This window comes from Oncorhynchus keta, chromosome 2 (assembly GCF_023373465.1).
Source record: "Oncorhynchus keta strain PuntledgeMale-10-30-2019 chromosome 2, Oket_V2, whole genome shotgun sequence".
NCBI lineage: Eukaryota > Metazoa > Chordata > Actinopteri > Salmoniformes > Salmonidae > Oncorhynchus > Oncorhynchus keta.
In genome coordinates, this window is record NC_068422.1 from 44,280,038 (window position 1) to 44,305,230 (window position 25,193).

Genomic DNA, 25,193 nt, shown 5'->3' on the forward strand with positions numbered 1-25,193 from the left:
TTGAGCATTTGAAAGTTTAATTCTGTATCAACAAAAAGGCAGTACAAATTCTCTTACATAGAATCCCAAAGCAGTCAATAAAGGCCGTTCTCACATATTCCCTCCCATCTCCCCTTCCAGTAGCCTTCAGCACAGAAACCATTCTGATATGGGTCCAATTCTGACGCAAGACAAAGCGTTCAGGTTTAGAACAAAGACACCGAAACGGTGAACAGAACAATCTTCTGGAATTCAGCGTTTTAGTGTTGTGTCAACCTACTTACAAACATGTAATAAGTCTGTATTTGTAACAAATGTATTTTATGATATAATCTTGAATAGTGTAGAAGCACACGTTGTGCACTGCTTTATAAACGCACTGAAGTCTTATTGGGAGACTTTAAATAGAAAGAACATTCTGGTGTAGGTAAGAAAACTTTCTCCATTTAGGTAAACATTTGCTCCATTTCACCACAGGAGAAACCGGTGCAATTAAGGCTTTAAGTGTGTTTCTGATACGCTCTACATTCTATTATATTGACTAACTTACTCAAATCTGTCTGTAGATCCATAACAGATGCTGAAAAAGCACAACACTGATTCATAAAAGCAGTATCCCGTGAAAGCTGTAAACCAGAATTTTTGGTGTTTACTGACATAAGAATATAGTAACAGGAATAAATGGGTTGGAGTCCATAGAATGACTGAGAAAATAAATGAGGTTTCTACGGTAAAGGGAAAAAAAATGACCATAGACACAGTAGCATCATAGAACAGCCCTACTGGATTTAAGGCAAGCTAGAACATGGGTTCTCTTGAAGACATGAGAACGCAAAAGAAGGTGCATATTGCTTGGCTGGTTTTACATATACAACGAGTAAAGCTAATGGTCATGTGTAAAATGTAAACACTTGATATGTTGTGTGATTGGGCCTGGGTCTGCTCGGGTGGACGGACAGACAGGAGGCGGGCGGGGTGGTGAGGAGCCGCCTATGTGAAGGTAACACCAGCCTCGTTGCACACCTTGAAGACCTTCTCGATGGCGTTGACGTATGCTGCCGTCCTCAGGTCAAGGCCCAGGTTGTACTTGTTAGCGGTGCGCATGATTTGCTAAAAAGGGGAGAGAAAACAAAGAATATAAACTCAACCAAGATATTCATCTCAGTGTCCCTTCAAGTAATCATTATTTTCCCCTCCTCCATTTCTTACCTACAGCAATACACCACTATTGTTCCATTATCAATGCAGTGATCCATTCCCACAGGATAATAAAGCATCTCTATGTGTACTTTTAAAGAAATAACCCCCAGGGAGCAATAAGCAAGTAACAAACCAGCAGACACTAATGCAGTATGTCTGCACAGAGTACGATATTTCCTGGGAGATGGTATAGGCAACCCCATATGATGCAGGGGGATGTCATTCCACCAAGGCTGGATCCTCAGTCAGACGTGACATTAAAGTCATCTGTGTTTGTGGGATAGATAGTGTGTTAATGGGAGAGGGGAGCAGGGTAACGGTCTGAATCTTCATCCTATCTCTGCTCTCTCTGGCATCAGTGCTGGGCCTTAGCAATGATGAGAGACTAACAAAGCTGCTCCAGTTACCACTGCTCACACGCACAGCAAACCAGTGAGAGAGGATGTGGGTGTGGATGTGGGTGTGTGTGTGTGTGTGTGTGTGTGTACCATGTTCGAGAGAGATTTATTTTATGAGCATGAATGAGGAACAAAAAAAATGGTGGCAAGATAGCAGTGAAAAGGCAATATGAGCTTAGTGCTGTTTGGGTAATGAGATGTGAAAACAGAAATGGAGCTTGTCACTGGACCGTTGAAGCATGACTTCAACTTTCAAGAATTCATTTCCCCGAACAGGAGTAATGGGATGCCTCAGGACCTTGTGTTGGATTAACACAGCATTTCCTTTGAATAAAACCTCTGTCCCTGGACCTGTGAGGAACCATTTAGCCCAGATAACCATATTTAAGCAATCGGCCTCTTACCCTGGCAGACCTCTCCATGGTGTAGGCCAGTCCTGAGTGCACAATGTCCTTCTCTGAAGCTCCCTGGAATCAAACAGAGAAAAATACATTGAAAATAGGGCTCAGAGCTCACATTTAGCCCACTAAACCCTTACTCATCTCTGGAGAAATGCAGCTTAACTGTGATATATAGAGTTCCAAACTGCATCTGGAAGCAACGTCAGCACAAAAGCTGTTTGTCGGGAGATTCATGAAATGGTTTTCCATGGCCGAGCAGCCGCACACAAGACAAAAGGGCACCATGCGCAATGCCAAGTGTCGGCTGGAGTGATGTAGAGCTCACCGCCATGATTCTGGAATGAGATGTTTGACCAGCAGGTGTCCATATACTCTTGGTCATGTAGTGCTACATTTTGACCATGTAGAGTGTTGCAACTAAGGACAAAACTTTTTACACTGGCTTACCACTTTGCGGTTGAGTCGGTTGCTCCTAGACGTTTCCACTTCTCAATAACAGCACTTAGTTGACCGGGGCAGCTCTATCAGGGCATACTTTTGACCAACTGACTTGTTGGAAAGGTGCCACGTTGAAAGTCAGAGCTCTTCAGTAAGGCCATTCTACAGCCAATGTTTGTCTATGGAGATTGCATGGCTGTGTGCTCAACTTTATTCACCTGCCATCAACGAGTGTGACCGAAATAGCCAAATCCACTCATTTGAACGGATGTCCACATACTTTTGTAAATATAGTGTATATCATATCTTAATACAATATTGTTTGATTGAAGGGAGAGTAATCCAGGATCATAGAAAGGCCAGTGTGGGGAGGGTTGTACTCACAGCGATCCTGGCCTGGAACTCAGAGGTAGGGACCACAGGGATGGCTCCTCCGTGCTTCCCAAACTTCCTCTCCAGACTCTCCTGGACGGACACTGAGGGAGACCACAGACAGTTCATATGTATATGACTAGATGATGTATATTATGTTGTAGTGAATATGGATATGAATCTGACTAAATCCTCATTGAACCATCATGAAGGATACAGCTCATAAATCTTAAATTTTAGGTCATTTTCTAGTTAGTTCACCTGCATTAATCATCTGGTATAAATGTTATTTTTCTACAAAAACTTCATGGGTTTGGCAATTCACAGCCGTATCTATTCTGAGCTCTTTTCCATGTCTCCAACACTGTCCAGTCTTGCCACTCTCGTGAGACTAGGGAATGGCTTCAGCTTCTAAAATATTCAGAAACCATCCCACTCAGCGACTAGCTTAACCCCAGCTCAGTCCTCCACTGCAATGTGAAAACCGAATCTACATACATGTTCTGAGGGGCTTTTGTGTGAAAATTCATGTGCACAATATCAGACTGCCTCATTGATGCTGCTGATAGACCGGGAAGAGAGAAAGAGGGTGAGTGTTAGACAAGGCCTGCAGACAGTCAGCATCCACCTCTTCCTGGAAACCCTACATAAAGGGACTGACAATGTTCTCCCTCACCAGGCACGGAGGAGGGGCTGTACTCTGTGTGCTGTACTCTGTGTGCTGTGCGTGCGCGTGTGCCTACTCTGCAGTCTAATACATTTTTTATGTGCAACATGAGTCACAGCTGTAAAAAAAACAACATTGTGTTTAATCAGCCTTGGGTTTGACATTTCTAATAGTTCTCATTCCCATTCTAACAAATCTCCCCGTTGACACGGGGAAGTAATTAAAGATTTACACTTTAGTATAATACAATATCAACAACATCCATCTTTGTGACATAACAGAGAGCAGGCTGAACTTAGTAGGAGTGAGTGCTTCGCTACAGGTAGAGAAATGTCAGACTTACTGAGCAGGTGGTAGTTGGAGTCCCTCTCGTACTTGAAGGTCAGTCTACCGTAGCTGACATGGTTCAGGTTCTTCAGCCACTCAAAGTAGGAGACAGTCACTCCACCAGCATTCAGGTACATGTCCTGAATAAACAAGAGAGGGCGAATCAAGAGCTGTGAAGTCAGAGACAGATGAAGCAACTATCCGCACTACATTGATTTCTAAATCAAATATATGATAATTGTTATTGTATGCATTGTCTTAAAATATCCCTGGACTATGATTCATCTCCAATCAAAGAAGTAGAGTCAGACTCTGGAACCCAGAGGTATGCAATCCAACTCATCAATGTTCCTGAAATCCCAGTCTTCATGTAGATTTAACAAGTCAGAATCTGGCCTACTTCCAGGCTATTTTTCTGCTGTTGATCTTGGTCTGTGAAACAGACTAAAAATATCTACGTCTCCAGGACCAACAGAATCTAATGGAACCTGCTACAGGTGTAGGGCGGGCCAGCCCCTGAAGGGACTCTTATCAACTCTAAGTAAGAGGGTTTGTCTTCTCAAGAATTCAGCATTCTCCGCGTTGCTCTTGCCTTTCCCCATTTTCTCACATCTCTGAAGCAGTAGGTTCTGTTGTGAAAACATCCAGTAGGTCTGCTATCTGATTGGAAGTTGACCAATAGGATTACTGTTGAGTTAACTCGGATTTATATATAAACATATTCAAAGGGTTAGAAAAAGGGTCTGAGCTTCATTGTGTCTCTTTGTTCCTGACCTGCGCTGGTGAGATACACTCGCCCTCTTTCTCTCTTTCTCTCGCCACCCCAGGGATACCTGGGGCGTGGCTTTTCAGGCTATGACGTCTCTCTCTCTCTGTCTCTCTCTGTCTCCCTCTCCCATGAGCTAAGGCACAAGCAATGGATTCTTTGTCTCGTTCTCTCCCTCTCATGCCTTGAATAATGCTTTGAAATATTAGTAATGCCTTGTAACTTAAAGGGATATGTCAGGATTTTGGCAATGAGGCCCTGTATCTACACTATCGTTCAAAAGTTGAGTCACTTATAAATAAATGTTCTTGTTTTTGAAAGAAAAGCACATGTTTTTGTCCATTTAAATAACATCGAATTGATCAGAAACACAGTGCAGACATTGTTAATGTTGTAAATGACCACTATTGTAGCTGGAAATGGCTGATCTTGTATGTAATATCTACACAGGCGTACAGAGGCCCATTATCAGCAACCATCACTCATGTGTTCCAATGGCACGTTGTGTTAGCTAATCCAAGTTTATCATTTTAAGATAACGCTAATTGATCAGAAACCCCTTTTGCAATTATGTTAGCACAGCTGAAAACTGGGTATCTACTAGCATGCTAGCAGATACCCATAGACTTCCAGTCACTGCGCTGACGCTAGTTAGCAATTGCGTTAGAGCTAGTTAGCAACTCCCTTCAAACTGCTAGCACATGGTATCCACGAGTTCATCTGACCCTGGGGAAGTAGATAAAGGGCCTCAATGACAAAATCCCAAAGTATCCCTTTAAGCTTTGTATGTGAATTCATTCATTTTACAATGTAATTAAACCAATTAGCCTTTAGAATTCCATTCCCAGACCTTTCTAATACTTTAACTCAACTACAGTCTCTTGCACATTGCTAAATCATCTTTATGGAGTCAGATAATTAACTTAATAGAATTTGTTAGCATACACGCTACAGTCTTATTACGGGTCGCATGTGAGGTATAAATAATATACAAACATGATAAATATTTCCCAACTACACAAGTGGATAATTAATTCATATGCAGTCTGAAATATGATTGCAGCCTCTTACCGGAATCACCATGATATTCCTCTCCAGGAAGATCTTGTCAGCGTCCGGAGTGGTGGGGCCGTTGGCTCCCTCAGCAATGATCTGGAACAAACAGAGGATTTAAATACAATCAACATACAGAATCCAGCTCTCCACAAATGTGTTTTTACTATTAGTGATGATTGTGTACGTTTTACCTAACTTACATAAACATGACTAAACACCCCCCAATTAGCCTGCCCGGTTCAAACTGACTGGAACAAACACATTCATGTGGAATCGTTGCACATCGCCCAATGCTGGTCTGACCTTGGCTTTGATTTTGTGCGCATTGTTCCTGGTCAGCTGCTTCTCGCTGGCGGCGGGGATCAGGATGTCACAGTCGGCCTCCAGGATGCTGCCTTCGTACGGTGTAGAGTTGGGGAAGCCCACGATGGTGCCGTGTTGCTGGTGAGAAGGACGAGAGACGAGAGATAAAGTAGACAGTACCACTTGTCATCAGTCTCAGATGGCTGTATGGCTGTGGGGGACTTTCAAAGTGTAGGGACACTGTACGTCCTCTAGGTGGTAGCCTTAGACAGTACGCTCCACTGTGCTCCCCACAAGGACAGGGAACAGCCAGAGGTCGGGCAACCTGCAGGCTATTGACCGTAGCTAGGAGTTGTGTACTGACCAGCTTGTAGTCCTCCAGCTCCTTGGGGTCGATGCCATTGGGGTTCCAGATGCTTCCATCCATCTCTCCAACACCGACACACTTGGCACCGAAACGGTGTAGGTAACGCATGGAGTGCATGCCCACGTTACCGAAACCCTGGGAGAAGAGGAAGAAGGACACGCTTCAGAATAAAATAGAGAAAATGGGCCAAAGAGGTTCCAACCTGGGTGCCCTGTGGTAGATCATTCACGAGTTGCTAAGCCTGTTCCGCTTGTTTGCACCAAATGTCCATTTACGTTTATGTTCTTGTTCATGAGACACATGCTCGGTTGGCACAGTAAACATGTCATGTAGCGTCTTCTGGTCCAATGAGTTTATTGTTCGCTAACGCTAATGAGGACACAGTAATCAGTAGAGATTGTAATTAGCAGTAGCAATGTGTTCTACTGTAGGAGGGAGGACAGTCCTCTACACATCCAAATGGAACACCTTGCTAACGAGCCATTATCCCGTCTGTTCGTGATTATACCGACCTCGTGGGTTCCATCTAATAGTACTCTCGAATGTTGCTACCTCTAAACAAAACGAAAATACATGTTGTGCTTGATCTGATGACCATGCAGAGTGGATATTCCAATACCTGTTAACATCCGGAACATATTCATACATCACTCAGATATCAATTATTTATGACATGAGGAAAGTAGGCAGCTCCACTACAGCAGCGGCCAATAGAAAGACAAGTCAGCAACCTAGATTACTGACGGCACTCCCTCCCCCCGGTCTTTCCAGGTCGAGCAGAAACATGCTCGTTAGGTATGGATTTCAAGGGATAAGTATGCTTTAGATTAGACACATTTTTTTTTTAAAAAGGCATCTGGATCAAATTAAATCTTGCCTCCAAGATGTTTTCCCAATGACATTTCCCATAATTACATTAGAAGGCTGCAGAACAGAGCAATTGATTCTCTGGCCAATTTTGCACTGAATCACGTACAGCTGATATCTTGTCAACATGAGGGAGGGAATCTATATGTGGAACATAAAGGTTTAATGCTTGGTCTCAGTGCCAAAAGGTACAGTCATTCTGTAGACATATAAGCAGTGCTGAAGTAGATGCATACCTTGCATTAAACAGCGCTGCCATAACAGAAGACACTGTTAGGTGCAGAGCCAAACCTCTTATTGCTTTGAAACCTGATGAAAGACGCTTTGAAATGCCATTCCTAATCAATAAGTGCCGTGTCTGTGTACCTGGACGACAAAGGTCTTGTCGGCGAAGCCGGGGCTCAGGCCCAACTGGGTCATGTAGGCCGTCTCGTTGATGAAGTTCTCGATGCCGTGGAATACTCCACGCCCGGTGGCTGAGATCCTGCCGTGGATGCCCCCCTGGCTGATGGGCTTACCAGTCACACAGGCATGGGCGTTGATGTCCTGGACACAGAGGAGAGGAGCGTGTGATTGGTTAGTGGTGGAATTAGCAACTTCAAAGAAAACAAATTCCTCAAGTCGGCCATTTTATTATACATATTTTGTAAACCTTGTATTAGGTACTCTGGACAGTGTAGACAACATATGTTGGGATCTACTGAAGACAAGTCTTTCAAGGGGAAACGATAAGGATCTAGCGAGACTCCACTAAAGAAATATTTGACTCAGAAACAAATCTAATTAGCAATCTGCAGTCGATGACTATGCCTCCCCCCCCCCAAAAAAGTCACTGTGCCCTCTTCTCGGTTTTCTTCAAGAAGTTAAATCCGCTTCGTGTTGCATTTCCTTGCCACGATACTAACAAATATCACAATACTGGTATCGTCCACAGCACTGTCCTGTCCTCAAACTGTGATAAGCCTAATCCTAGACAGCACAAGAGCACACATCTCTTCATAGTGCTGTTTTTTAGACTGAGACCAACTTCTATGACGAGGCTATAGGGTAGAAGTTGTAGTGTACAGTTGAAATGCTTTACCTTTTGGAGTGCTCCCTGACAATCAACAAAACATATATGAGCATGCAATCCAGCAAGAGACTGGTTGAGCTTCGTCTTTCGAAACGCTGTCATGAGAACTGGAACAGTAGCCTTATGACAAGAAAAATACTGGTAGAAGTGTCAGTTTATGGGAAAGTCAAAAAGCACTTCCTCTACCGCCAGGGCGATTGGAAATGGATCTCAGAATACTGTCTGGAGCCAAGGAGCGGGGGTTACGAGGCCAGCAGAACTTCCTGGAAAAACACTAATCAACAAAAGGGATAGGGGAAAAAAAAGTGACATAGTGGAGATGTTTACTCAGCAAAGACAATAGGGATGGCTAGTGTGCAAACAGAATCACTACTTAGCAACCGTACACAGATAAGCTCAGCTTTGTGGTCTGCGGTTGTGTAACAATCGCTTCGTTATCAGGGTGATAAGACATGAACAGATTAATGGTGATAAAATATGCAAAGCAGAGGAACACCTGAGAAAGTTACGTATATACTAGCCTAAATAAAGCAAACACTTGAGAAAGTGAGGGATACAAAGTATATTGAATGCAGGTTATTCCACATAAGTGTGGTTATTGAGTTAATGAGGCAGTTAACATCCCATCATGCTTAGGGTTATGTATAAAAATGGCCAGTTGCTAGTAGAGGAGATCTCGGTGACGTTGAAAGCGGGTCTCAAAGGAGCATAGGTGGTTTAATGGTTGTATGCGTGTCTCTCAATCCAATTTAACACTGATGGAACATTCTGGAGTGGCGCCCGAGACGGCGTTTTCCACCACCATCAACAAAACACCAAATTATGGAATTTCTTGTGGAAGAATGGTGTTGCATCCCTTCCAGGCAGAATCTAAGCCAAGGCGCATTGAAGCTGTTCTGACGGCTCGCGGTGGACCAACACCCCGATAAGACACGTTTGTGTTGCCACTTTTCTGTATTTTGGCAGTTACCTGTATACACATTTCATTTTTCATTCATTTCAGTGGTTTACAGTAATTGTTAAAAGCCATTTAACTGAGTTGATAGGAAGTTCTGGGGAAAACTCAATGTCTATTGTTGGAGAGGGCAGTGGGTTTATACAGGGAGCACGTACATGGTGGCCCATGGTGTTGGCATAGGTGTCAGCGATCCATGACATCTCCCTCTCTCCAGTGCTCATGTCAGGGGCAGGGACATCAATGCCAGGTCCTGACAGGAGAAAGACAAAATAATAATGTCATTTTAAAGTAAACTTATAGGATAACTAAAATGGCTTCAGTAAAGAAGAAACAACCAATACACCAACAAACTCTTACTGAAACATGTAGAACCATCTAAATATATTGCTGTGAAACAATAGAGGCACTCATGGCCCACTTTGAAGCTATGGCAGTGTACGGAAGACACAGTGCCAGAGGGTATGGTTGCCATGCAGGGTTACACACCCCTTAAGCACACACACTACCGTTCAAATGTTTGGGTCACTTAGAAGTGTCCTTGTTTTTGTCCATTAAAACATTGAATTGATCAGAAATACAGTGTTGTAAATTACTATTGTAGCTGGAAACGAAAGATTTTGAATGGAATATCTACATTGGCATACAGAGGCCCATTATCAGCAACCATCACTCCTGTGTTCCAATGGCACATTGTGTTAGCTAATCCAAGTTCATCATTTTAAAAGGCTAATTGATCAGTAGAAAACCCTTTTGCAATTATGTTAGCACAGCTGAAAACTGTTCTGATTTAAGAAGCAATAAAGCCGGCCTTTAGACCAATTGAGTGTCTGGAGCATCAGCATTTGTGGGTTCGATTACAGGCTCAAAATGTCCAGAAACAAAGGACTTTCTTCTGAAACTCGTCAGTCTATTCGAAAACATGTAGCTATACAAACAGTCCCCTCCTCCCTCTATGGGAGAATGTTGGGGATGCCTTTTAATAACAGCCTCCTCTGGACTGGTCTGATACCTTGCTGATTAGTGACCATGTGGACCACATTTACAGCTTTGGATAACACATAGCGACAAAGAGAGCAATTATTGCCTTTTGAAACAATGTGGACTTGTCATGCTAGAAGCCCCTAATAGGTCACAGGCACTTCAAGCATTGAATGCATAACCCTAAAATAACTCTTAAACAAGCGGACGACCTCGGGAGTGATAGGGAATTGTTACAAGGAAATGTGACCTTGTGGTCCTTCTGTGGCTCAGTTGGTAGAGCATGGCGCTTGTAACGCCAGGGTAGTGGGTTCGATTCCCGGGACCACCCATACGTAGAATGTATGCACACATGACTGTAAGTCGCTTTGGATAAAAGCGTCAGCTAAATGGCATATATATATGTGAACTTCTTCTCTAATTGCGATGTCAAAACCCCCCAAAAATATTTTGGCGATTATTGCGTTTTAGATCGTTTCTGGTGTACCCGTTTTCCCTGTATTCCCATCCTGAGAGGTTCCCCTTGTGATTCCTGGAAGGTCAAGCTGCCTTCATGCCTTGTCAAGCCTTTTGTTTAACCCCTCTCGCATTGTGGCCATTTGTGTGTACTGCACTTTGGGCTCATGAAACCCTGACTCTGACAGTATGCGCTAGGGGGAAGGCAGACCCATTCCAGGGGACCATGTGTTAATGCGGCCATAGACATTACCGCCAGATATCTTTCACCAGCAGCCTTCAATGTTCCCCTGGACACTACTCACCAATAAAACCCTTCTTGGCCAGCTCAATGGTGAATCTTCTGGTGATTTTCTCCAGTTCATTGTCCTGCACAGAGTATAACAGTATGATAAAGGGCATTGCATATTTCACTGGTAGTAAAGCCAGACAAAAGAAGTAAAGGCACTACTATCACAGAACAAAAACTTCCTACTCAAATATTAAGAAGCAACATCGTCTTCAGGTAAGTTAATACGACTAAGTTAAAAGCGAGATTACTTGAATTTATTCAAAAGAACACCAAAAGTGACTCATCCACCTGGCTCAAGGACAGAAAGCCCTTGAGTATCAGTGACTAAAATTCTTCAACTTTCAGAGCCAGCAGCCTAGCAGATAAGAGGGGGGTGGGTGTCCCAGTCATGATGTTTACCAGCTGATGGCTCAGCAGTTCTCCCCCAGAGCAGAGCTGCCAATGCCTAATGGAGCCCTGGGGCCACTGGCAACAACAGACGGGATGGGTCAGCACTGGGCTGGCAACAGGAAGGGGAGCGAGATCCCAATGACTAACAGCTTCCTGTGTAGAGCTCTATAGAACACTGAATGGGGCGATCTATTATTTTACACAAGATATTCAATATATTACTAACTTCTGATACAGTATGTACAACCTGCACTTAATCATGTCATTTGCAAATTCAAAAGAGAACCTTATTAAGTGCAGGATATGCATATTTTCTATAAGTAATCCAACTATTTTGGGGTCAAAATTGAAGGTGGAGGATTCCCGCATCCTTGTTCCTATCACTGCGAAAACAAACCCCACTGAATGGTCACATAATAGAACATCCTGCACTAGGGGTAAATACAGAGCAACGAACCAAGTGAGGTAAAAATTAAATGCCATGACAACACTCTAATCACTGGTTTAGATGACTTGGTAATGTGAGCCTGTATGCTAAGCTCTGAGAATCACAGATAAACCATTTCACAATAAAAGACCAAATGGCCTTGTTGAAAGGGAACACACCCTAAAAGCTAATGTGAAAGTGACACGTGACTGGGTGAAAGGACATCAACAATAAGTATGTCATCAAATACTCTGGCGAATCCAGAAACACACGAATACCCACAGTGTAATTCTTTACATTGATCTTCACTCCAGCTTTGGCTCCTCCAAACGGCACATCTGTAAAGGATTTAAATGGACGGGGTTGCAACAGAAAGAACAGCAATAGGCCATATAAAGAATTACTTATGTCTGGAGGACTTGTGTCTAGAATATACTGTGTAGGCTTAGAAAAAGCCCTTACCCACGACAGCACATTTGTATGTCATCAGCGAGGCCAGGGCTTTCACCTCGTCGACAGACACCTCGGTGCTGTAACGGATACCTGGAAAAACACAACATGACAGAGTTAGTAGAGCGAAACCTGTGATATCAAACATGGCTGAAAAAAAAGTTTCGTTTTCCCATTTTCACCTCGAGCTAGAGTACGTGTGTATAAGAATATTAGGAAAATGGTATACTTTAACTTTATACTTTCTGCATGACGAAAACAATATGTCTTAATAAGTTGCTGTACAATAAAACCAGCGATCCCACTAGCTTCATCAGGTTGGGATTTTATTCTCCAACACAAGGAGGTGGATTAATGCAATTAGCCTACTCGCACACAATCACAAGCTCGGGGGTATTTTGCGCCCTGATTACTAAGCCTTTAACTGGTCTCAGAACCACTCATAAAAAAAATGAACTTGTTTAGAGGAGTATGAGCGGGAGAGAAAATGAGGGCACAATTTGTCCAATGTAGGCTTGCCCTTGTCTATGCCAGCCCAGTCAGCTCTGGAACAAGACTCCATATTGTTTATTTTACAAAATCCAAATACTCCATTTCATACTAGGCCTCTTGTAGTTATCGCAGGGAGGCAGTTTTAGGAAATGCACAAAATGGTTGCAGCTGCCCAGTGTCTGAGAGTTACACTAGAGCTCCGTAGGAGAGGAGACGCTTGCATTTGAGGGAGGTAGAAACCACACACACCGCCTTGCGCTATGACTCACTGAGGGGATTCAATTAGGCTGAACCGGGTTGCACTAGGCTATGGCCTGTAATGCGACCGGGCAAAAGCAGGGAGGTAGGAGCGCCCTTCTCAAACAGTAATCTGCTCCGCCCAGTCCTATTATCAACCAGGCAGTATGGTGCATTGTTCAGAAACACAAGTGTATGCTTAAACTTTCAAACTAGTTTTCCTCGTGAAGGCAGATAAAGCCCCCCCCCTTTTTTTAAATCAAAAACAAAAACACTTTCGCATGCTCAGAATCCTAAATCACTACTCCATGTGTCTGACATACGTCACTTTGTTGAGTAGACTTCACCATAATGCTTTGAATGGGGCGCCCTGCTCACACCTGGAAGGCAGCCAGGTTTTACAGCTAATACCATCAATCACTTTTCACCCAGTGCAAACTCCACCCACCCGGGGCCAGCTTAAAAAAACTCCCTCACTCCTGAGACCACAGGCCAGGCCCCCTCCACTCCTCTCCTCCACAAAGAGGAAAAACATAGTGAGATGGAAACTGGGTGTGGTCCTGGTAGGTTTGTCTTGTTCACAGACTACCACTATATACTACACATATTACCTCACAAACCCTTCTACTTCTGAAGACACTGAAGCTTTTAATAGCTGAATAAAAAGTAGGATATTTCTAATTCGTGCAATATGAAGCTAATGGTTAAAAATTGATGCAGAGAACAGATTTTGGGAAAGGTGTTCTATTCAAAAGCAGACCAAACAGGATTTAGGATTGAAAGGAGATTAATGCATTTCCCCTGGGGAAATAATTGTGGTTTGGTGTGATTAGTTTAATTTGTCACCACCACTTTTCTTCAACAAAATCAGATTTCATACTTAACAATCTGCCATAGGCAATAGGCATACACCTACTGTATGTCAGTTGACATATGGACAAGTGACCCAACTGTGGTTTGTGACTACTGAGTTCCCATTGTAGACAATTCAGCACAGTAAAGCATTGTAAAGTAGATATGTTCAGTACAATATACCTTAATTGATGATTACGTCAAACAAAAACAGCGAATAAATAAAAATCGCCAAACACCTATTTTTCAATGGCGATTGACGAGACTAACTGAAATAGATCCAGAAAAAAAAGTATATATAATTTCATTTTAGTTGACTAAAACAAGACTAAATTATCTGTGACTAAAATTTGTCACCACCAGCCTTCTAGTTAGCTACCCTTCGCCTGGTTAAGAAACACCAGCTGCTATACTTAATAACAAAAGAAAATGCATTGGATTTAATAGTAAAACAACTGTCTAGTTATGTTTCTCTCCCTTAAGTATAGAAAAGTAGACTTTGTAGTCGCGTTCAACCCTCCCCCTTACATTTCATAGCCAGGTTCTGTAGCAAAGTCTTCCTCTTTTCCTAAGAGAAAACGTGTTGAAAACGTCGTTAAGGGCTAGCCCTTAACGTTCAAAATATATGACCCATAATAGCGGCACTGCATTTTACATTCATAAAGCATATCGTGGTCCGTTCTAAAAGTGAGCTACTTGCGGACTGGACTATTAATCATTGGTTTAGGCTACACCTTGTTCAGTCATGTTACCTCATTAGCTAGCTATAGCTAACAACCTGGGGTGCGGTCAGCAAGACTAATGTTCTACATAGCATATTTCTATCTGAACAAGCATACTTCTGACATGTTGAATAAGAAATAACGTTGGCTCTATTCATGGTATTTCTACCTGTAACGTTCAAGAACGTTTCGCCACTGAATGTGGGCCTGGTAACATATCTGACTTTATTTTGAGTTCATGTGGATCCAGTGACTCAGACCAGGACTCGAGCACTGGGACTATGACTTGTCAGTCACCAATGGTCGAGTCACTTGGTCTTGAGTACAGGGGACTTGGGAATTGATTTGGACTCTAGGTTTAGTGACTCGACTACATCACTAGGCGAAACAGTCATTAGCCCCCGTTCTACTTTTGGACACCAATGTGGCTGCAGCGTCTGTGGAACGATGATAACAATGGCAATGATGCGACCTAGTGACGGAGTTGCAACCCATAGTACTTTGTGGCACCATCTGGTGATTGTGTTACTCTCCCTCGCTCTCAGGTGTGTGTCGGTTTTGTAGGTAATGTGGTGTTGTTTCGAGGGCCCATGAGGAGGCCATGCACAACGGGGGTGATTTACAATTACACATTAACACGGGAACCGGGATCACCCTTCCTGCCTTTGAGTTGGTCACCAGAGCTAGAATGGGTTTCATTATATGACTAGGTCATAAAGGCCACCAGGGACAATATGTAATCTGTTCTCCCCCTTTGTTTACGAGTGACCCCTGGAAAGAGCACAAGACAAAATGCAACCCATTTCAGAAGCTAGGCGTATGAGGCACGTCCCTACTTCACAGGAGAGGCATAGAGTGCTATGAGCCACGTAAACCCTCCCCTAACCCTGACGACACTGGGCCAATTGTGCACCGCCTTATGGGACTCCTGGTATGGCCGGTTGTGACACAGCCTGGGAATGAACCCAGGTCTGTAGTGACGTCTCAAGCACCGCAATGCAGTGCCTTAGACCACTGTGGCACTCAGGAGGCCGCGTACGACAGCTTTAAAAAAAGATATCATAAAAAACTGCAAAAGTGTTTCTGCTGCTCACAACTGTATTTAACAGGTGTTATCAACAAAGATCAGTGCAGTGGGAAAATGTTGTGATGGACTATTTTCTGGAGGATGATCATGCCTTGCTGACTCTCTTACTCTGAATGAATCAGACAATGAGGAAATCCGATTTAGGTAAAAACATTTCCATTGAATCAAACATTGCAGAGTCTTCTGATGTCAGTGATGGGGAAGAAACAGCTATCAACAGTGTTGTCATGGAGGAAGTTGATCAAGTTTTGAAATCAGTGGAATGCTTGTTTGAATCAGAGTATGATTGCCAATGCGGTGGGATTCGAAAAGAGAACACGGGCGGCTGTCGTATAAAATCTCCGGATTTCATCTTCAAATTAAGGGCAAACATGGCATCCATGATAGAGAGGGAGCAGCGTTCATCCATGTATACGGGTAAGAGTCTAGCTACATTTTCAGATATTATACATTCTAATTTGGTCAGAGAGTTGATTTTATTGCAAGTTAAGGCGTACTGTTAGCTAGCTAGCTAACATTAGCTGGCTGGCTCGCTGGCTAACATTATGTGCAGCCTCCCTCCGACTCTGATCACCCCGAGGATTTGGTCATATTCTGGGGCAAGAGAGAAGATGGCTGTCCTTAGCCACTTCCCTACCGGCTTTCAGCTCCTCAGGAAAGCTAACTGCCTGTGCATGCTGTAGGAGTAGTGTCTCTGCCGCGAGGGAGGTGGGTATGGAAGCCACCCCATCTGAGGTCCGGTTTGTGGCGGCGATCAGATCCGGCAGTGTTAGGTATTGTGCTGGGTCAGGGAGAGCGGTTGTTGGTTCCTCTGTAGCATTGGGCGGACTTCCTTAACTCATGAGCTTCAGTTGGTTGCAGAGGGGCCGCACGACAGAGCTGTCAACCACTCGTTCTCTGGTTGGGACAGAAATGGTGGTCCCAAGTTCCAGCGATGGGGTTGAGCCAGTTCCTTAAGGGTTTTACCACAAGTAACGTCATCAGCAGGATTGTTTATGCTGTCAACATACCCCCAGTCCTGGACTTCTGTTAGGTCTTGGGTTTCCACAATGCGAGTTCCGACGAACACTTTATACCTGCAGGACTCCGAGAGGCCAACTGGGCTCCGGAAAGGGCAGCACCGAGTTCCAGCCTAGGCATTGACAGCTGCGTCTTGGGTGCGACACTGGACCTGGCCATGACAAAGGAGACATGGGTGTGGCCTGCCTTATCCTCCACTCTTAGATGCACTCCGAAGCGTCACCGAACACATGCAGTTCCAAGCATGATCCCAGTTGGTCAACACAGGGTGGTACATAACATCTTGGCATTTGGACTTCAGAGAGTTCCGATAACTCTGTTTCCCAACAGATCTATCGTTCTACTAGGTCAGCCGGGTGGATTGGTTCATCCCAGTCCCTCTTGGTCTGCCACAGGTCCTGGACTAAGACTTTGGCCTGGGTTGTGTATGGCAGGATATACCCAAGGGGATTGTATTGACTGGCCAGGTTCGGATAGATGGTGCGCAGAGTGGGGGTTTCCGTACTCAGGGCTGAGCAGTGCTTGTGCCCCACAGTATCTGGTATGCAGCTCCATCTCAGTCCTAGAGTGGGCTCTTGTGGGTTAGCGCCAGACTGCGAAAGCCATAGTTCACTACTACTGGACCTGGCTTGTGGCGGGAGGTGCTGGATAACCTCGCTCTGTTACTCGCCCATTGTCGGACCTTGAAATCCCCTTTGGACAGGAGATTCTGTACTTGATCAAGTACGGAATCAGACAATTCTTCCTTCTCCATTTCCTTTTCACCCGTCTTTGGTTCAGTCATCATCCTGCTCGAAGGACCATTGAAAGATTAGTAGACAGGTAGGACGACTGACAGTGAAGGTGAACAGGTGGTCACAGGTCAGGTGACAGGAATGGATGAGACTGAGGCAGGAATTCCTTTAACCATGAAGTGGTATATTTACTGGGTAGTCTGTTGATTCATGGACGCACAGAACGTTTGGATTAGACGGACGGAGTTAAGGAAGAGAAAGCAGCGAGATCGGGCGATGGCGATTTCCTCTTTTTAATGAGTTGAGATCTGTCTGACATTTCCACCTGACCTAATTAAAGAGCCCCTGGCCTAGCTGAGCAAGTGGCCATGACTTAAGGGATTCTTCCACCAACTCCATGGGCCTTTTCTACAACCTGTGTAGAAATATTATTGGTATCTCAGAAAGCCATTTACATCGCTAGTTAAAGCCTAATGTTAGCTAGCCAGCCAACATTGAATGCAGTTGGTTAGCTAAGGGCAACCATGGCATCCATGACAGAGGAGAAGAGTTCATCCAGGTATATGGGTAACAGGCTGACTACACCGCTTGCGTCGCGTACATTTAGAAATCTATGTTAAATTATTGCGCCAACGAGGCTCTGCATTGCCAAGGGCCAACACGGAATCCAAACCGGCTACGCGCATGCGCCATCGTGCATAAATGCATTTTGTCCACCTACACCAAATGCGATCACGACACACAGGTTAAAATATCAAAACAAACTCTGAACCAATGACAATAAATTGGGGACAGGTCAAAAAGCATTAAACATTTATGGCAATTTAGCTAAATAGGACAAATTAGCTAGCAAGCCAACTTGCTGTTGCTAACTAATTTGTCCTGGGATATAAACATTCGGTTGTTATTTTACCTGAAATGCACAATGTCCTCTACTCCGACAATTAACTTATTTGGGAATGGGGGGCAGTATTGAGTAGCTTGGATGAATAAGGTGCCCAGAGTAAACTGCCTGCTACTCAGGCCCAGAAGCTAGAATATGCATAGATTTGGATAGAAAACACTAACGTTTCCAAAACTGTTAAAATAATGTCTGAGTATAACAGAACTCATATGGCAGGCAAAAACCTGAGGAAAATCCAACCCGAAAGTGGGAAATCTGGAGGTAGTGTACTGTATACTGTGTCTATGGGGTCAGATTGCACTTCCTACGGCTTCCACTAGATGTCAAGAGTCTTTAGAAAGTTGTTTCAGGCTTCTATTGTGAAGGGGGAGCGAATAAGAGCTGTTTCAACCAGTGGTCAGGCTGAAAGCCTAGAGTTGTTTATCGCACGCGAGCTCCGTTCCCTTTCCTTTCTAATGACAAAGGAATTGTCCTGTTGGAATATTATTGAACATTTAAAAAAATGTCTTATTTGTGAGTGTGCATTTGGATTACTGGACTAAATGCTCCAACAAGAAGGAGGTATTTGGACATAAAGATGAACTTTATCGAACAAAACAAACATTTGTCTAACATGGGAGACCTGGGAGTGTCATCAGATGAATATCATCAAAGGTAAGTGATTCATTTTAATGTTAGTTTTCACTTGTGACACCTCTCCTTGTTTGGAAAATGGGTGTAGGGTTTTCTGTGGCTAGGAGCTGACCAAACATAATTGTAGGTTGTGCTTTCGCCGTAAAGCCTTTTTGATATCTGACACAGCGGTTGCATTAAGGAGAAGTTCCTTTAATCGTATGTATAACACTTGTATCTTTCATCAATGTTTATGATGAGTATTTCTGTAATTTGATGTGGCTCTCTGCACTTTCACCAGATATTTGTTTGAGACAATGCATTTATGAACATAACACGCCAATTTCAAAGGAGGTTTCGGACATAAAGATGAACTTCATCGAACAAAACACACATTTGTGGTCTAAAATGGAGTCCTGGGAGTGCCATCCGGTGAAGATCAAAGGTTCTGTTGTTTGAAGTTGGCACCCTGCAATTTCACTGGCCGTTGGCGAGGTGGCGTACCACATATCCTAGAGAGGTTAATCCACACATAAAAACAGTCAATCGAATCGTTTCTAGTCATGTTTCCTCCTTCCAGGCTTTCATCCTTGAATTTATATGGTGATTGGCATCTAAACTTTCATGGCATTACCACGACAACCAGCAACACAGTTCATCTTTCAATCACCTACGTGGGTATAACCAATGAGGAGATGGCATGTGGGTACCTGCTTCTATAAACCAATGAGGAGATGGGAGAGGCAGGACTTGCAGCGCGATCTAGGTCAGAAATAGAAAGGAGTTCTATTTTAGCCCTTGGCAACGCAGACACTCACGAGCAGTGTGGGTGCAATAATTGAATAACAGACTTCTAAATTTATTTTGCAAAGCATGTGCGAGCGGTGTGGTCAGCCTATTACACATGTTAGCTACATTTTCAGATATTATGGTGCTTTCAAGACAATTGGGACGCAGAAAAATGCAAGGTCAAATCCTGAGGTCAGTGATCTCTAGGTCTGAAAGTCAGAGCTCTAAAGAGAGGCCCGAAGATTTACGGAGTTCCCTGTTCCCAGTTGTTTTGAACACGGCATGACTTGTCTTGGAACTGTGACAACAGGAAGCCTCTCCCAGCCTGGCTAGATGGGATATGTAATGATTTTGCCAACACAGCCAGATATGTACATATTCTTGTATCCTTAACCTTTTTTAAACTGAACATCTTATTTGGTGCCCCGGTCTGTCAGGTGGCCATGTCCTCTCAAACCAAACGTTAAATAATTAAGCACTATAGTAATTAGTAGGATTCTGCGTTCCCATGCAAAAGTGACCGCTTTTGATAAGGCAGATAAAGAACTTCCAAGTGAAAATTCAAACATTTATTTTATTACAAAAGAGATTTATGTTTCTGGTTGACAACATGACCTAGAGGCAAAGATTACGGTTTGAGATGGGCGCTCCGCACCCACCCTTTTCGCCAGATGACATGGGCCATTGCCCGGTTCAAACCTGGACAGCATAAAATAACTCCCTCTATAGCGGAGCGCTTTCGACACACCCACTACTTTTCTTTCGACACACCCACTCGCCCGTACTCCAGCCGCCCTATCACAGACAGAACAATGAGACAGATATTTCACTGGATGTTTAAATGTGAAGCATCCAATTGGCGTTTCCACTCACTGCCAAATATGGAAGTGGGAAAAGGTGAAACGAGTTGGATTTTGGCCGACATTCTGCAAATGTTCAACGATGAAACATTTGATCTCAATACAGTTTGATGTTCCCAAAACATCTGTTATGAAAAGTTTTTAAAAAAAAGTTTTTTTAAAATTTAATAGCGTTGTTATGCAGACGATAGTAGATCGAGCCAATAGGATCTCGCTAGGTCGTGCTTAGTTCTGCCCACTATGGCTCATTTGTTCCAATTGGAACTGACAGGGTGTAGTCCAGTTGGGTTAGTTCTAAACACCTTAGGCCATTTGTTTGCAGCTACCCGCTTCTCAACTTGATAGGCTAGATAGCATGCGAGCTATACTCCGCTTCAGCACCACCCATTCGCCGGCTTACCTCCTTTACAGGGGGTCCTGTGTTGGCTGTGCTGGGCACGATATCCCTCAATCACCTCCCATTCGCCATCGTCTCGCTTGATAGGGAACGATACACTCAGTATATGGTTGCAGGGCTTGATGATCTTGAGAATTCCGCGTACTCGGTGTCTCTTCTGCACTGGCGTCTCCTTGTTCTTAAGGTCCTCCACCAGTTTATCCTCAACGATATTTGCACCGCGGTCAAAGAATCCCTCCACCATTCCAAAGAAGTTGGGGTCATCTGCATCTTTCTCTCCTGCGACCTCGCTGTAGTGGCGCATCCGCATCAGCGACGCGGAAACTGGAAGAGCCGACTTGACACATCCCGAGGCCAGAGCACCGCTTGCTCCACGAGTAAGTAATTCTCCGAAATACCTGTACATTTTTCACTGAGTTAAGGCGTTAGTAACGAATGAAACTTAAAGCAAAGTGAGGGGAAGACAATGAAATGGGTAGGGGGAAACCAAACGTGTAACGAGACAACTGCTCTGCTTCTGGTCCTGTTTCGTACTGATCTGACAGCAGTCGTGCATTCCGCTTCTTTAAGAGAACAGGCGTGTTTGTGTGTATGCGCACCTCACTGGGGAGGGTTCCACTTGAACGCGCATGCGAAGTAATGCGCGTCTCCGCGACACATTTTTCCGCTCCCTGGGAAGTGTTCCGCAGGTGTGTAGTGGTGAATTATTAGCCAAACAATTGGAAACGTTCCGTTTTGCAACTAGCACAATCATTTATTTTGGACAAATTCAGGTAGTTTCCACCCAGTTTCGTTCAGTTTGCTTTCGGTTAAGAAACCGAAAACCGATTCAACAGAATCGGCGTAATGAATACCCCATTACAGGGCAGAGCCCCACATGTTTTGAGCCCCACCTGTCTGTTTTGCATGCTATTTTGGCATTAAAGGTGTTACATATCAGTTTGCAAACAGTGTAACAAAAAACATTTGAGTTATTGAAATCGCATAAAAACATGGTATCTTTTTTTGCTTTCTAGAGTAAGGCAGCTCCAAAATGCAGGTGTTTCAGGCTAGCTCAGTCCTATCTGTGGTGGTGGAGCAGCCAGCAGAAACATACAGAGTTTTGGTTGGTTATGTTCTCTAGTTGCGCTGTGATTGGCTCAGTGTTATGTCACTCATATTTTGGAGTCAGTGGCAAACTGCAAATGTTGCAAAGCAATCACTAGCCTGCTATTTAGTAGAGAGGGTGTGTGGTTCAAGTCTTTTTCAAGCTTTAAAGGATACACATTCACATGCAACCCCATGGACCAGAAAGGGTTGAATAAACAACTGTAAACTCACAACTGGGAACTCGGAAAAACGAGGTCAGACTGGCTAAAACGGTTATCCAAGTCAGGAACTCAAGCGTCTTTCAAGAGCTCCGACCTGAAGATCACTGATGTCATGATTTTCCTTTTTTAACTTTTTTTTTACGAGTTCCCAGTTGTCTTGAACGCACTATAAATCCAGAGAATGACAAAGTTGATGACAATTTTCCCACAAGAAGGACCTCTGCACCACCTTCCTGTTCAAGTGAGCACATAGAACAAGGGTCCGAAAATGTCATGTATGCTACTGCATAAATTATGTGATATGTGTACTGTAGCAAAGAAAGTAATACTAAGTCTATGTTGTGTAGTAAGCTGTTAGTAGCCCATGTGCCTCACCCTAATAATTTGGTCCCTTTCCCCTCATAACTTAGCCTACTGTTCTGACTTGGTGTTGCACATGTAGCCTATAGCCTGCTTTAGAGAAATGTCATCATCAACTATTGTAAGAGATTTCATTGTCTGCTTATAGGCCCCCTTTATTTATACTACGGTTCTGACTTGGTGTACAGGGAGAATACTGTAAGAACGGCCCATGTTCTGAATTCTGTCACTGTACGTTCAAAAGTGTTAAACAAATTGTTACATTGACTCCGTCCGTCTTAGCTCACTCATTAATATCTTAATCAAAATTACGCATTGCTCATCGTTCCCTTATGCCATAGTTTGTACATCTCAATTGTCAGTAGAAACCACATTTGTTTAAGAAAGTCAGCCTTATCAGCTATGTTTTTAAAAAGGCAGTAAATGAGGCTGAATGAACTCTTTCGACAAGGATCCGCTGATAGCCAGCTGTAGCGGTGGTAAGGATTCACTCCATGGGGCTGAAAAGAACATCTTTATGGAACAGCTTTATGTAGGCACTGTTTGTCACCGTTATAGTGCAATTAATGTATTGTTTATTGTTGAGTTTGGCCTCCTGAGTGGCGCAGTGGTCTAAGGCAGTGCTAGTTGTGCCACTAGAGATCCTTGTTCGAGTCCAGGCTCTGTTGCAGCCAGCTGCGACCGGGATACCCATGGGGCGGCGCACAGTTGACCCAGCCCTGTCCGGGTTAGGGGATCTCTACCTTCGTCTCTCCCGAGTCCGTACCGGAGTTGCAGTGATGAGACAAGACTGTAACTGCAAATTGGATGTCACAGAATTGGGGAGAAAAGGGGGTAAAAATAAAATAAAAAAATATGTTGAGTTTGCCCCACCTAGATTTACATGCTAAAATTGCCACTGATAATAAGGAATCACATCAGCTCTCGTCTTGGCATTTCTATCTGCAACCTCCACAACGTTCTCTTACTGAACATGGCCCTGTTTTCTTGATGTTAATTTAAAGCTAAATGTCAATACTTTTGTAATCCTGTACAGTGAATTATGTGGTAGCATAGAGGGTTAATTTGCATTTGTAGAATAGAACCCCACAGTGGAGGTGTCATAATACCCATAAAACCTAGCGGCCAAACAGGGAAATGGTTCCATTCATTTTTCCATAGGGGATTTTAGAAACACTTAAAATAAGGTCTGTGTTTTGTGTAGGCTTACCCTAGTGTGACGTTTTGATAACCATGTAAATCTTACTCTGACAAGGTGACTTTTATCAATATATTTGTCTCTATTTACTCTGATTAAAAAATGCTACTTAGCATCAAAGTAGACATCATGCAAAACTACAAATCCCTGCAAGCTCCTGCACGTCAGGTTCACAGAATTGTCAATTTAAAGACATTTTGCCAATTTATTCATAACTACATTTAGCTAACATTAGATAGTTAATCCAGATATTGTTACCTTTGCCTTGATTCTGAGGTTCTTTATGGCACATCATTGAACGAGGGAGAGCTCAGTTTGTTGTTTTGGAAAGTTTTTAAAGTCTATTGAAAAAGTTTCGTAACTAGCTAGCTGCCTTTTTGAATTTGGATCGTGCAACGCGGTTAGCATAAGTTGCTCGGCTCTCTTATCTGTCCAGTGATACTGCCGACCAAGGCCGGGTCTGAGGAACTGCCATGTTCAGGGGCGGCAGGTAGCCTAATGGTTAGGGCATTGGACTAGTAACCGAAAAGTTGCAAGATCGATTCCCCGAGCTGACAAGGTAAAAATCTGTCGTTCTGCCCCTGAACATGGGAGTTAACCCACTGTTCCTAAGCCGTCATTGAAAATAAGACTTGCCTAGTTAAACAAAGGTAAAATAAATTTAAAAAATAGCTAGCCTAGCTGCCTATCAAGCTAGCAGGGTTTTCTTGAGGGCTTGAACGCAGCCCACGCCGCAGTTAGCCGTTGTGGCTGGGACCGTGTCCTGGGCTTGTGGCTGTCTAGATCCCTGCCGTTTGTTGTTTCCCATCTTCCCTGTAACCTGCTCCTCTGGAACGGCGAGGAGTACGTTGCTACCATGACCAAAGCCGGCGGGAGTATCATTGAGGACAGTGGTGTCTCTCTATCACAGGTGAAGGATCTTTTAAACAAACAAAAATAGTTCTACAAGCAGTTGTTCCAACAAGAAGAAAATGGCTTCAAGTGTTGTCCAAATACTAGTGGAGTCAACTAATAAAAGACGACCTGAAAATTTCTCCTGTTTTAACTCGATGAGTTAAAACAGGAGAATGGCAAGATGACAGCAATCTGTAAATCATTGAGCGAGGACATCAGTTCTGTATGTGAATTCATGATAACAATGACAGAGAAATCAGATTATCTCCAGGGACAGTCCAGGCAGAACAACAACAACGGAATTTCAGACTCTCCACGAGCCCTGGATGGAGTCTGGGGACAAAGTGAGGTAAATAATCTTGGAGAAACTGAAGATGGACCACAGGAAGATTGAGATGGAGTGTCCCCACAGGACTGGAAAACCCACCACCAACCCAGGTGACAGGTCCAGGCCGATAGTGGTCCAGTTCCTGAGGTTCAAGGACAACGTAGCTGTTCTGGAAAGAGCCAAGAACTTGGGAGGAATGTACATCTTCCTCAACGAGGACTAACCTGAAGCTG

At 43.7% G+C, this 25,193-nt stretch overlaps 1 protein-coding gene across 1 annotated transcript; it reads right to left on the bottom strand.

Moving 5' to 3' along the window:
- On the bottom strand, positions 1-21,443 carry LOC118400972 (glutamate dehydrogenase, mitochondrial-like). The gene is made up of 13 exons (XM_035798036.2): positions 20,874-21,443; positions 12,177-12,257; positions 11,997-12,052; positions 10,911-10,974; positions 9,327-9,421; positions 7,508-7,687; positions 6,272-6,409; positions 5,908-6,045; positions 5,620-5,700; positions 3,799-3,922; positions 2,801-2,892; positions 1,982-2,044; positions 1-1,089 (listed from the first exon to the last, which is right to left on the bottom strand). Exons 1-13 carry the CDS (start codon positions 21,274-21,276, stop codon positions 970-972), a joined length of 1,635 nt encoding a protein of 544 aa, XP_035653929.1. The 5' UTR covers positions 21,277-21,443; the 3' UTR covers positions 1-969.
- Positions 21,444-25,193: the final 3,750 nt, after the last annotated feature.

Coding starts and splice junctions, on each gene's coding strand:
- LOC118400972 (XM_035798036.2), bottom strand. CDS start 21,276: ATGTACAGGTATTTCGGAGAATTACTTACTCGTGGAGCAAGCGGTGCT. Junction 12,053..12,176: donor ATACAAATGTGCTGTCGTGG/GTAAGGGCTTTT, acceptor AATCCTTTACAG/ATGTGCCGTTTGGAGGAGCC. Junction 6,410..7,507: donor ACAAGACCTTTGTCGTCCAG/GTACACAGACAC, acceptor CTCTTCTCCCAG/GGTTTCGGTAACGTGGGCAT.